The sequence below is a fragment of the Dryobates pubescens genome, chromosome 33 (assembly GCF_014839835.1).
Source record: "Dryobates pubescens isolate bDryPub1 chromosome 33, bDryPub1.pri, whole genome shotgun sequence".
Classification (NCBI taxonomy): Eukaryota; Metazoa; Chordata; class Aves; order Piciformes; family Picidae; genus Dryobates; species Dryobates pubescens.
The window spans coordinates 4036298-4049157 of record NC_071644.1 but is presented as its reverse complement, the minus strand read 5'-3'; the positions used below and the strand labels follow the sequence as shown (position 1 = coordinate 4049157).

At 47.5% G+C, this 12860-nt stretch overlaps 3 protein-coding genes across 3 annotated transcripts; all 3 read left to right on the top strand.

Moving 5' to 3' along the window:
- Positions 1–468: 468 nt before the first annotated feature.
- Positions 469–3604, top strand: LOC104305909 (arylacetamide deacetylase-like 4). Its single transcript, XM_054175822.1, has 3 exons — positions 469–893; positions 1564–1627; positions 2496–3604. The coding sequence occupies exons 1-3, from the start codon at positions 695–697 to the stop codon at positions 3268–3270; spliced, it is 1038 nt and encodes a 345-aa protein (XP_054031797.1). The 5' UTR covers positions 469–694; the 3' UTR covers positions 3271–3604.
- A 1029-nt stretch (positions 3605–4633) lies between these two features.
- LOC104305826 (arylacetamide deacetylase-like 4) lies at positions 4634–9272 on the top strand. The gene is made up of 4 exons (XM_009906733.2): positions 4634–5006; positions 7054–7270; positions 7504–7567; positions 8254–9272. The coding sequence occupies exons 1-4, from the start codon at positions 4839–4841 to the stop codon at positions 9026–9028; spliced, it is 1224 nt and encodes a 407-aa protein (XP_009905035.2). The 5' UTR covers positions 4634–4838; the 3' UTR covers positions 9029–9272.
- Positions 9273–9526: 254 nt separating this feature from the next.
- Positions 9527–11975, top strand: CFAP107 (cilia and flagella associated protein 107). Its single transcript, XM_054175685.1, has 4 exons — positions 9527–9801; positions 9991–10004; positions 10593–10822; positions 11676–11975. Exons 1-4 carry the CDS (start codon positions 9715–9717, stop codon positions 11957–11959), a joined length of 615 nt encoding a protein of 204 aa, XP_054031660.1. The 5' UTR covers positions 9527–9714; the 3' UTR covers positions 11960–11975.
- Positions 11976–12860: the final 885 nt, after the last annotated feature.

Genomic DNA, 12860 nt, shown 5'->3' with positions numbered 1-12860 from the left:
AGCTTCAGTCCCAGTGCTCTTCCCTATTACACAGGGATGAAGAAAACTTCAAGAGTTCAAGCTTTACCAGCTGAGCTTCCCTAATTAAGTTTAAACTAATTATTTATAAAAAGTCAGATGGCTTTTTCATGTTTGCTATGCACAGGTGACATTTCTAGGGCATTCTTGGGGCCTTCCAGTAACACATGTGGAAGGCCAGGTGCTTCTCTGAGCAGATACAACAGGAGAGTCATGGGAAGCCCTAAGGGAATGAATTGGGCTGTAAGGCTCCAAATGGTGGGAGGCTGGTATGAAACCGTAGGATTTGGTAATGCTGAGATGGAAACTCCTTTGCATCCAAAGACCTTTTGCCTGCCAGCGCCCGAGTCAGACGCGTGGGCCCCGCTTCTCAGGTGCCTGTTGCCATGGCAGCCACACTCGCAAGGGCGCGCGGCCTTAGAGGGGACAGCTACCTCCCCATCGTCTCCCGTGCCAGCTTTCTGGTGAGGGGCAAATCAGAGAGGCGAGCGGCTCTGGAGCTGGCTGAACCCCACCAACACGACGCCTGGGTGTCCCTCATGCCTCAGAGCAGCCGGGTGACGGCAGGCACTCGGCCGCCCTCACGGCAACCTGCCTGGCGCGGCGGGTGGCTGCCCCCGGGGCGGCCGCCCTCTGCTCAGCCCTCCTCTTCCAACAGGGCAAGATTTTGGAAAAGATGGGGGTGTGCAGCCAGATCACCTTCACCCGCTGCCTGCAAAACGGGAAGAAACTGAGGCCGGACCCGCAGCTCTCGCAGCAGGACGAGCGGTTCGACGGGGTCCCGGTGAGGGTCTACCGGCCCCGGGCGCCTGCTACCGGCCTGCGGCCAGGCGCCATCTTCCTCCACGGCGGCGGCTGGCTGTACTGCAGCATCGGTAAGGCGGGCCGGGCCCTTTCCCCCCGCGGCTGCCGCTCTTATCTCCTGGAGACCGAGGAGGGGGATAATTCTGCCCCGACACCTGGCAGAGGGTCTGAAAGCTTGCCGTCATCTCCGGCCAGTTTAGTGCTCTCCGGGAGGCGGCAGGGCCGAGGGGCAAGGGGAGCGAAGGTGGCTGTGGAGGGAAGCAGCTGAGGGAGCTGAGGTTGTTCAGCCTGGAGAAGAGGAAGCTAAGGGGAGACCTCATTGATCTCTACAGCTTCCGGAAAGGAGGTTGTAGCGAGGCGGGGGCTGACCTCCTCTCCCAGATAACAAGCGATAGGAAAGGAAATGGCCTCAAGTTGTTGCACCAGGGGAGGTTTAGAGTGGATATTTGTAAAAACTGCCTCATCACAAGGGTCACCAGGCACTGGAACAGGCTGCTCAGGGCAGTAGTGCAGTCACCATCCCTGGAGGTGTTTCGAAGAGAAGCTTAGGGACGTGGTCTAACAGTTGCGTACAGGGAGATGTTTGGTTATGGTTGGACTTGATGATCCTAAGGTCTTTTCCAACCAGGCAATTCGATGATTCTATGTGTGAGGGTCAGGAAGGGTGGGAAAAGGAGGATTCCACCTTCCATTCCATCTGGAAGCGGAGCAGACAGCTAACAACCGCCCACCCTTCTGCAGATTCCCATGAGAAGGTATGCCGGTGCATTGCCAAAGGAGGCGAGCTGGTGGTTGTGTCTGTTGGGTGAGTTATGTCAGTGCTACCCTGTGGAAGTCTTTTTTGCTTCTTTTCACTTCTCAGCACCACAGTGTTGCACATCTTGTGGGAACACTCCTGCCTGGGAAACCCATTTCCCCGGGATCCCAGATGGGCAGACAGGATTTCAGTGGGACAATTTTCATTTCATCCCCCTGCAATCTGTTAATGCACAGCGACTGCAAACAGACTCTAAGGTTCATGGATCTCACACCACAGAGCTATGCTGGCACCACACACACAAAAAGGAATGCTTTCCAGAAGAGCTTCCTTAAGTGTTGAGAACTGACTGATAAACTTGCCAGACACTGATTCAGTGATCTGTTAAATTAGATGTTACCACCCTGTAAATGTAGAGAGGTTTTCTGTCAGAATCAAAGTGCTTTAATATGAACAATACAGGAAAAATGTGACTGCCCAGTTATGTAAATAGAGAACAAGAAATTAATTCTCAAGAGGAAATATCCTTAGTAAAGGTGAGGTGCAAACTGATTAAATCACTTCACCCACAAGCCAGGTGCAGTCTACACCAGAAAAGTACAATGAAGTATCATTCAAGTTCTAGTCAGTGCTGTTCTCAGAAGAACAATCCAGCTATTCTACATCCTTGCAACTTCATCCTACTGCCTATGGTTTATCTGTGGTAAATTCCTGGTCAAATACCTGTTTGGTGGGTAATGAGACCAGGGTTGTTTTGGGAATTTTGCAGAAGGAAAAATACTCCAACACAAGGAAAGCCAAGTTGCTGCAGGAAATTTGTATTTGGTTATGATCTTAGAGGTCTATTCCAACTAAAACACTTCTGTGATTCTATGATTCCCTTCTCTTACTTTTGTTGTCTCTTTTTGTGCACTAGGTATCGTTTAGCTCCTGAGCACAAGTACCCTGCTGCCTATGAAGACTGTCTTAATGCCACCATACACTTCATGAAGAATGCAGAGCACTATGGTGTGGATTCTGCTAATGTAATTGTCTGTGGGGACAGTGCTGGGGGCAATCTAGCAGCAGCTGTTAGCCAGACCCTTGCAGGCAGATCAGACCTCCCCAAGCTACGTGCCCAGATCTTGATCTACCCAGGCCTTCAGGCACTGGACTTCAATTTGCCATCCTATCAGCAGAACCAGGGAGTCCCCCCCTTACTCCGAGAACATGCTGCTTTCTTTGCTTTGCAGTACCTAAATGGGGATGCATCAAATATGCAAGAGATCTTGGAGGGCTCTCATATTCCTCCAGATATGAGGCTCAAATACAGGAAGTGGGTGAATCCAGATCACATCCCTGAGAAATTTAAGGTCAGAGGCTACAAGCCACACGAGCCTGGTGAATTCAAGCCTGAAGTTTATGAGACAGTGAAAAGAGTCTGTGAGCCCAGCCTGTGCCCACTGTTGGCCGAAGATGCTCGTATTCAGCAGCTGCCTGAGTCTTTCATCTTCACCTGTGAGTACGATGTGCTGAGGGATGATGGCTTGCTTTACAAAAAGCGACTGGAGGACAGTGGTGTCCAGGTGACCTGGTACCACCTTGAAGATGGATTCCATGGAATTTTAAGCCTATATGATAATTACGGTTTCTCATTTCCATCTGGGAAGAAGGGTTTGGACAGAATTGTTGAATTCATAAAAGGCCTGTAAAACCATCTTTCCCTCTTCATGCTTCTTTCACTAATGTCTTCATTTAGACTCCCAAACCTCAGGTAGTACTTGCCAGAAAAAAAAAGTGATTCCCTTTGATGTGTTAAATACTAATTTTGAATCCTGAACTTCAAATGCTGCCTGAACACTGCCTTTGTCCTCATGAGACAACTGACAGTTCAGTCTTTACAGTTGTAAGGTCTTCTACTTGCTGTGTTTCAAACCTTCTTCTTTCAAATCAGCATCTGATTGATACTTTGTGTTTAATTATCTGATGATTCACTTCCAGTCGCTTCAGGAGGGTTGTGCTATATGATCTCTAGAGGTCCCTTCCAACCACTACCATTCTGTGTAAATAAAGTCTGTGGAATGCTTTTCATTAATAACTCCTGAGTTACAGTCAGGATCTTTGTGATGTCTGTTTGATAACCTCCAAAGCATGACTTTTATTTTGCTCAAAAGTACAAGTTACATACAGAGTGAGCTGGAGGGAAGAGTTAGAGGAAAGCTCTGGAAAAACAGGCAGAGAACAAGGTCTCAGTGAAGGATTGAACATCTTGCAGTGGGCAGGGCAGAACCACATCTGCAAGAGCAGCAGTTAGGGGGGGACACCTTGCTGGAAGCAAGTAAGGGCTGCAGTATTTTTGAAATCACCATAATTCTACAAACTATTTAATTTTGGGATGTTCCTATTATGGCCACTGAAGCTCAGAGAAAGAGACACTAGTTGAGAGGCAACACTGGGTTTTAGAAAGACAGTAAGGATCAGTTATCTGAGTTCCTACCTTTGTATGCTGGAAGGCTGAGCTTAGAGAGAGCGAAAATAGGGACCAAAATATTTTCATGTTCTTTCAGAGTGGTTCTCCAGTATTTTATTTTTGGAATTTGTGCTGTTTCCCTATGTTTTGAGCTTGCTTTAGAGGACAAGACAGTACTTGACATGCTGCCTCATTATACCCTGCTGATGAAAGCAAGGAAGAAAAGATGTGAGTGCACTCTTAAACAGGAATATCAAGGAAATGAAAATCTAAAGGAAAACAAATAAATTTGATGCTGTCAGCCATTCAGATTTCACAGCGCACCCCCTGCCTTCAGCCTCCTGCAGCCTGCCGCTAGACAAAGACTCACTCAATCCAAGGACACTCCACATCATCCTGGCCATGCAAAGACGAATGCGGCGCACACCCGGCTGCCCTGCAGCCCCTGCGCTGGGGACCGTGCGGCTGTTCGGAGAGGGCGGCAGCAGCCGCAGCACCCCAGCGCCGGCTCTGCGCAACCCCCGGACGCGGGCTGCAGGAGGGAGGCGGCGATGCCGTTGCCGAGCGCACTGATGCGGCGGGCGCGGGTCACGCCGGGCCTCCTTGAGCGGAGATTACAGCGCGCCTCAAGCCGGCAGCGCGGCCTCCCCCCCGGGGCTCGCTGGCCGCCCGCACCATGACCCCGGCGGCCGCTTTGCAGAGCTGTCACAAAGAGCCCGTGACGCCACAGGCCCGGGCCGCGGTAACGGGGCGGGCGGCCGCTGCCGGGCCCCGCCGCGGGCCGGGGGAGCCCCGCCGGGCCGCGGGGCCATGGCGCTGCTGCCCGCACTGCTACTGCTGCTGCTGCCGCTGGCAGCGCTGGCCGCGGCGCTGGCCGCCGTGCTGCTCGGGCTGCCCAGCTACGATATCCCGCCCGGGGTGAACCAGCCTGCCAAGCTGCGCCTGGTCCTGGCCATGCTGCTGGGCACGGCCGCCCTGGTGAGTCGCGCCTCCGCGTATCGCTTCGGGGAGCGGGGAGCGGAGGAGCCTTTCGGCCAGCGGGGGTTGCCTAACAGGATTGGGCAGGGCCGGGGTCCCGCGGGGCGAGGGTCGCACGAAACGCCGGCAAGCCGCGCAGCGCGGTAAAAAGCGGGATTCCGGCTGCAGCTCCGCATGTCCCTGCGGCTCCGCATCCTGGACAGAGCGCCGCAGCGGAGCGCTCTCGGTCAGGACGCTGTCCCTGGTCTGGGCAAACCCATTTTCCCGTTCAGAAGCAGCATGTTCGGGTTTATAGCAGAGATTACCAAACGGTCCTGGCGATTTCAGCCGCCAGTTCGGTGCGGAGCTGGTGATAACTGCCCTGATAACTGCCCTCAGCTTGAGGCGAAGTCACCTTGCACAAGGCGCGCTCCAGCCCTTGAACTGCTCCTTCTTGGCTGACATTTATGCTACAGAATCCGGTTAGGGCTGCTTTACTTAATCCCTGGACTTCTTTACACCATTGCATAAACGGCCTTAAAGCTCCCTCCCAAACTCTGTCACTAGCTGCATCTTTTTACATTTTTTTCAATCTTCACTTTTCCTGCTTCAGTCCCTGAGCCACATGATCACTTTTGCTAGCACACAGACCTTGCTTTCCTCCACGCTTCTTACACCATTTACACCCTCCTGATATTTACCGACACAGACACCCAGCTCTGCTGAATCCCTGGCAGGTGACAAGAAGGGAATGGATATAGAAAACCCTGCACTCTGTATTAAAATTGGGATTTTGATTAGTAGCTGACTTGTAACAGTTAATTTGATTCCATTGATTAATTTGGATCCCAACTTCTTGTCTGTTCACTTACTACATCAGCTTTAGATTCTAGCTTGCAAGAGCATTGGGAAAAGAAGCTTCTTGATTTTGCTCAATCTGTTGTGTAAAAAAGCAGTAACTAACTCGCACAACACAGCTCAGCACTTAAACCTGCAAATGCACAGAGTTTTATGGTCTAATTTAGGAATATTGGTCTATGCAGTGAAGGACTATTAAAGCTTTTATTGCTCTTTCTATATCTGACAGTTTGCTGCTGTTATCAAGTATAAATGAAACAAGAATGAGCACAAAGGTGAGCAGGGCAATACTGACAATTAAAATGTGTACTGCAAGGCAGCCAGTTTCAATGGCTTGTATAAGGTTTCTGATGGGGAATTAGAATGACTCTCGATTTGAGTACTGGAAATAAATGTTTTACAGTCTGTGGAGTGTGAGAACTTGGCAAAATTGATTTTCCCAAACCAGAGAGCTTTATTTTAACCAGATGGCAGAGAATGAGTTACTGTACGTGAAGCCTAGATTTCCCAATCTGACTCTTCAGATTTCAGCTGGCACCATAAAAGGTAGAACTTTTCCTTTTTCATAGAATCATAGAATTGCATTGATTGGAAAAGACCTTTAAGATCATTGAGTCCAACCATTCTCTTAACTCTCCGAAGCTAAACCACATCCCTCAGCACCGCATCTCTGCGGCTTTTAACCACCTCCAGGGATGGGGATTCAACCACCTTCCTGTGGAGCTTTGAGAACCCTTTCAGGGACGAAGTTGCTTTTGTTGCCCAACCTAAACCTCCCCTGGTGCAACTTGAGGCTGTTTCCTCAAACATGAAACTAATGCTGCTTTCTGTCCGTGTCCTGAGCTCTCTCAGGACTGGGCACCCCTACCAAGAGAACCAGTAACTGCTCCTCACTGTTTTCCATGGGTTTATCAAGGCTAAACCCACAGACCAACCAGCCTATAGAATGACCAAGTGTACAGGGAGCCACTTAGAGTGTTTGGGAAGTGCCTGCATAACCATTATCCTCCTCTGACCAGGCCTCCTTCTCCTGCTGTTCCCAGGACACCTTCTCACAGTGTACTTAAGTTTTACAACAGTGCCATTTGGGTGTTTTTTTTGTAAGCTCTATGTTTCTTTAAAATTTCCCTTAAGTGCAGTTCTATGTATGATGTAACCTTGGCTAACTCAAGACTTTGAAAGAAGCCTTCATTTCTTTCACCTTCACCAGGGAAGGATTTTGGAGAAGACCGGCCTGTGCAGCCAGCTCACTTTTGGCCGATACGTGCGGCAGGGACGGAAGCTTGGGGTGGATCCAAAGCTCTTTATCCAAGATCTGCAGTTTAACAAAGTACCTGTGAGGGTTTATCAGCCTAAAGCTACCCCTAACGGGCGAAGGAGAGGCATCATCTTCTTCCATGGAGGAGGCTGGATGTTTGGAAGCCTTGGTAAGATATTTGCTGGAGGAATTATAATGTAGAAAGAAAATTCTCATCTTCTTATAAAATGGAAGTAAGAAGAGGTTTCAGTGTGTGATTTGGGAGGAAGTCTGAATGCAGATGCACACCTTTCTGAAATGAACCTTCCCTAGCTGCCTCAAAGACTGGGACAACAGCAAGTTGAAGGAAATGAAAATACTCATTTTGATCTGAAAATACTAATAAAAGTCTTTTTTCCCCAGATACCTATGAGAAAGTGTGCCGCTACCTCTCCAGAGAAAGCGAATCGGTAGTTGTGTCTGTTCAGTAAGTGAACCCTGCCCAGTTCTGTTCTGTGGAGATTGTTGTTGGTGTGGTGCCACAGCAGAGCTGCACTGGTTTTGGAGATGTTCTGTTTTGCAGTGGAGTTTCTGTAGCATTCAGTGAAGTACATAAAGAGACAAAGAGTGATAGCAGAGAGTTCACATCTCTTGACTCATGAACATCTCTTGTTCATGCCCTGATATACCCAGAAAAGACCTAGATGGAAATATTTAGCTCTAAGGAAGTCTGTGAAAGCTAATCAAAAACTTAAGGAAAAAAAAAAATCTCCCTTGTGCTGAACATGTTAATAAGATGCTTGAAACAATTGTGGTTTACAGAAGTAGTGAGAATATCACTTTTATCAGTCCCTTTTCACACATAGGAAGCAGAGGCACAAAATTATTAAATTGCCCTGTCAAGATCACCCAGGGAGATTTCTGCATGACTGAGAAACATAGACAGTCTTGGTCAGACTCTTAATCAGGAGACAGCCCTACTTTTCAGAGTCCTTGTGATTGAATACACAATTTACAGCTTAGCTGCAATTACTGACTGTGGAGTGCCTGCTGAGGAGGTAATGAATATACTGACCTGGAGGAAAACCACCCCAAAATGATAGGGCTGGATGGGATACCATTTCCTGATTAATACTGTTGACATTTCCTTCTCTTGTCTGTTTTGTGCACTAGGTATCGTTTAGCTCCTGAGCACAAGTACCCTGCTGCATATGAAGACTGTCTTAATGCCACCATACACTTCATGAAGAATATAGAGCACTATGGTGTGGATCCTGCTAATGTAATTGTCTGTGGGGACAGTGCTGGGGGCAATCTAGCAGCAGCTGTTAGCCAGACCCTTGCAGGCAGATCAGACCTCCCCAAGCTACGTGCTCAGATTTTGATCTACCCAGGCCTTCAGGCACTCGACTTCAATTTGCCGTCTTACCATCAAAACCGAGGAGTCCCTCTCCTCTTCCGTGAACGTGCTGCTTTCTTTGCTTTGCAGTACCTAAATGGGCATGCACTGCACATGCAAGAGGTCTTGGAGGGCTCTCATATTCCTCCAGATATGAGGCTGAAGTACCGGAAGTGGGTGAGCCCAGATAACATCCCTGAGAAATTTAAGGTCAGAGGTGTGAAGCCACTTAGGCCCACTGATTTTATAGCTGAAGTTTATGAGACAGTGAAAAGATTCTGTGAGCCCAACCTGTGTCCACTGTTGGCTGAAGATGCTGTTGTTCACCAGCTGCCCGAGTCATTCATCTTGACCTGTGAGTATGATGTGCTGAGGGATGATGGCTTGCTTTACAAGAAGAGACTGGAGGACAACGGTGTCCGGGTGACCTGGTACCACCTTGAAGATGGATTCCATGGAATCATTAGCCTGTATGATTATTGTGGCTTCTCATTTCCATCTGGGAAAAGGGGACTGGACAGTGTTGTTAACTTCCTGAAAAGCTTGTAGTAAATTTCTTAGATTCCACGGGTCTCTTCATGCCTCAACCTAGAGAAATATCTTTATAGGATATTTAATATCAGGAGGGGAGTAGTCAATCAAGGGCAGCCATTAACAATGATAAACAAGGCTCATCAGAACCTCATTCCAGCTGTTAGTTGGAACATGGAATGCAAATCTTACACAAGCTTGTACCATGCTGCAAGCCCTTATCTTTAGCCAAGTCAATAAAAAGAACATTACTTTGAACAGACGTCTTGGTTTGTCCCATTTGTTTAAAATAGAACCTGACAGACCAGGAAGAGAGACTGCTGTGCAGGTGTGTGTGGTGTGGTGGTGCAGAGGAGTATAGAACCATAGAATGGTTTCACCTGGGAAAGACCTCTAAGATGTCATCAAGTCCTACCATAGACCTAATATATCATAGTGTTTTGAGCCACTGTGTGCTCTGATTTTGAACTCTTTAAGCGAATGAAACCCAGCTGACTTTGGTGGGTTAGGAGCCACTGTTCTGGCCAGCAGTAACTATGATGTAGCCTAGAATGTGGTTACTGGAACAACAGTCACCATGGGGACTGGAATGGCAGCTACCATGGGGATAGCAAACACAAAGGGAGGAGCAGAAGAAGAGCCTGCCCTAGTTTGTCCCTGAAGGACAGTTCCAACAACCAGGGAGAGTGAGAGAAAGAAATAGGATGGCATCAGGAGAAAATTGGTGGAAAGTTCAACCCAGATACTCATCTGAAGTACTCATTGGAAACTGGCTAGAAGACAGGATAAGGGTAAGATAAGTGTAGAAGTGGGAACAGAGTGGGTCAGAAGCAGTGCTGGGGAGGTCATACACCACTGCAGTCATGGAGTACAGTGCAGGATCCCCAGAGGTCCCTTCCAAACCCCACCAAGCTGGGATTGTGCAGCTCCATGGCCAGTTTACAGCATCCAGATCTCTCTTGTACGTTTGATTCATGTAGGATGCCTTTCAGAGGTAGACAACATACTTTTTGGTACTCTGGCTGTTTCCAATCTCTGCCTCAGGGGGTGCCCAGGGCACATGAAGAAAATCAGCTTGTTACTACCAGCAAGGACTGGGTGTTGTGTCTTTAGGACATCTATGGGCTACAATATGAGAATCATTTTCATCAGTGTATCTCCAGTTCATAGGAACAAACTCTACTGACTTGAGCCCCAGATCTTTCACAACAATACTTTTCCCACAAGTATCATTTGCAAGGTGCCTCTCCACCCCCAAATATTCTTACCATTCTCTCCTGACAGACAATTGGAAGGTGGCATGTGTAATGCTAGTGCGCAATGAACCCCTTAAGCAGCACCAGACAATCAGCTTTATGTTTGCAGGCATCTTAAATGCATCTGCAAATCCCTGATGCATGTGTTGAAATCAGACTAATCAGATCTCATGACACACAGATGCAGCTGCTAATTTAACTGGGCATTTGCTTTGGCTGAAATGCAAATGCCTTTATTTTCAGGGATTAAATGGTAAGTGATGTAGGAACTGACAGAAATGTTGTGGTTTCGCTGGTGGTGCTGTCTGACTCTCAAACACGCTGAGCCATCTGAACGCTGTGGCCAGAGAAGATGGTTTCCTGCACATCTCCTTTCAGGGCCTGCCAATGCAGTGCATCTTCACCCATCACGAGGAGCCGAGAAGCCGGCATTTTGTATCGGAGTACGAGGACGAATACAACAGACGCTGCTACGACCCTGTGGCGCCTCCCCTCCGCACCTGGAATGGACGCAAGCTTTCCTGGGTTCCTCAGAAAGCAGATTTCCCCATTCTTGGTAGTTTTTGGCATTATTCATTCGCTCAGATGGAACATGCTGCACTGGTCAATATATAGACTTGGAGCCAGGAGCAGTCGATACATAAACTTAGAGCCAGGAACAATCAATACAGAGACCTAGAGCCAGGAACAGTCAATACATAGAGCTAGAGTCAGGAACAATCAATACATAGACCTAGAGCCAGGAACAGTCAATACATAGAGCTAGAGTCAGGAACAATCAATACATAGACCTAGAGCCAGGAACAGTCAATACATAGAGCTAGAGTCAGGAACAATCAATACATAGACCTAGAGCCAGGAACAATCAATACATAGACCTAGACCCAGCTGTTTTACTTCTGAAAATGGATCTTGTGGTGACTTTTGGCTACTTCCTTACCCAGTCAGTAGCTTATTTTTCAGACTGCTAAAGTGGAAATGTTATCCACACAACAATACTTAAGCAGCACAGGAAGCAGTGAAGGATTGTGTCAATGAGCAATGTTCTTTCCCTTATGCAATAATGCAAGGCTGCAAACAAGGAGAGCTGTGAGAACCAACTAGCAGAATTCATGTTTCTGAATTTAAGTGACATGTGCAGCTCTGCTTTTTAGTATCTACCAGAGAGACTATGAAGAATCACAGCTCCTTATATTTATACCCTTGTTGCTGTCCCATCAATATTTGACAATGCCTTTCCCTTCAGCCAGAGGCCAGGCACACATGCCCTGGGAACAACAAGATCTGTTTTGTCCTTATTACGCTGTGAAAAAAGTACAAATATTCTCCATGACAACTGTGGAGTAAAACCACAAGGACCAAAAATTTCATTCTAATCATTTGTAACATTCAATTATTTCCTGCCTCAGAACCACCCAAAAACTATGGCCTTTATGAGTACCTGTTGGAGAAATGGTTTGGGAAAGATGATGGAGTGATGAAGAGCGTCTACACCATCTCCTACGAAAAGCCACCAATTTCTGCTCTTGTTACTCGTCATCAGAGACAACCAGCTAAACCTTCTCTCCTTTCCAACCAGGCACAACTTCCCCAAAATATTAGTCAGACCCTCGACTATGAAGGGGCTCAGACTCATCTACAAGCCATTGGCCAACTGATGAGAAGCAAAAATGCCAGTGACACCTCCGTGTAAACTGCTTAGGGGGATCTTAAGCACTACTTAATAAAGCTTGCTGCTCACCGACGTAAGAGCGATCTGTTCCTTGCAGAAGGAATGAGAATTAGGTTATACAGGCAGAGGGCTGTCAACTAGCTACAAGAACTGGCTGGGTGACGTTCAGACTTGCAGGTGGCTGGGAATATTTCAGAAAATATTAAATCACTGAACCCAAAATTTTCATCTGTTGGTTTCTAGCCAAGAATAGTTGCAGTAAGAAAAAAAAACCCCAACCAGAGTGGGACTGAACCTGAAAGATATAAATCTCTTACTTGCTTTGTCAGCTGGGGTTTTAAAATTTTTTACACAGCTTGCTCTACATTTCTTTGAAGAAAGAGCAGAAAAGAAACTTCTGTTATTCCATAATGGGTCTGAAACACCCAAGAATAAAATAAACATTTGAAGGAGCTATATACCTAAGGACAAGGTGAACCAAGGTTTCCCCTAATGCAGTAAGGAAGCAGACCTTGATTACCCTTGGCTTTACATACTGAATGGTGCTTAATGTAGATAAGCTGCAAAGTGAACTGCATTAGCTGACCTGACATTACCAAACAGTAAACCTAGAAGAAAGAGCTGTGGGTGGCCTTTGTACTGCTGGGTAGGCCTGTGGTACTTTACCAAGTTGAGAAAATATCTGAACAGCCTGTGTAAAAAAGTGCTGGCAGAAATCCAAAGTTTTATGGCACTGAAGTGCAACTTCTGCATTTAAATCACACTTAGTCCAGAGGAGATCTTTGCAAGGCTCTGCTGCTACTGGTCTGAGGCTCAACTATAAACCTGCTCTGGTGAGACTCCACCGGCCGCACTGCAGCCCGTTCTTGTACCCCCAGTACAAGGACATTGAACTATTGGAATGGGTCCAGAGGCCAAGATG

Coding starts and splice junctions, on each gene's coding strand:
- LOC104305909 (XM_054175822.1), top strand. CDS start 695: ATGGGGGTGTGCAGCCAGATCACCTTCACCCGCTGCCTGCAAAACGGG. Junction 894..1,563: donor CTGGCTGTACTGCAGCATCG/GTAAGGCGGGCC, acceptor ACCCTTCTGCAG/ATTCCCATGAGAAGGTATGC. Junction 1,628..2,495: donor CTGGTGGTTGTGTCTGTTGG/GTGAGTTATGTC, acceptor TTTGTGCACTAG/GTATCGTTTAGCTCCTGAGC.
- CFAP107 (XM_054175685.1), top strand. CDS start 9,715: ATGGCATCAGGAGAAAATTGGTGGAAAGTTCAACCCAGATACTCATCT. Junction 10,823..11,675: donor AGCAGATTTCCCCATTCTTG/GTAGTTTTTGGC, acceptor TTCCTGCCTCAG/AACCACCCAAAAACTATGGC.
- LOC104305826 (XM_009906733.2), top strand. CDS start 4,839: ATGGCGCTGCTGCCCGCACTGCTACTGCTGCTGCTGCCGCTGGCAGCG. Junction 5,007..7,053: donor TGCTGGGCACGGCCGCCCTG/GTGAGTCGCGCC, acceptor CACCTTCACCAG/GGAAGGATTTTGGAGAAGAC. Junction 7,568..8,253: donor TCGGTAGTTGTGTCTGTTCA/GTAAGTGAACCC, acceptor TTTGTGCACTAG/GTATCGTTTAGCTCCTGAGC.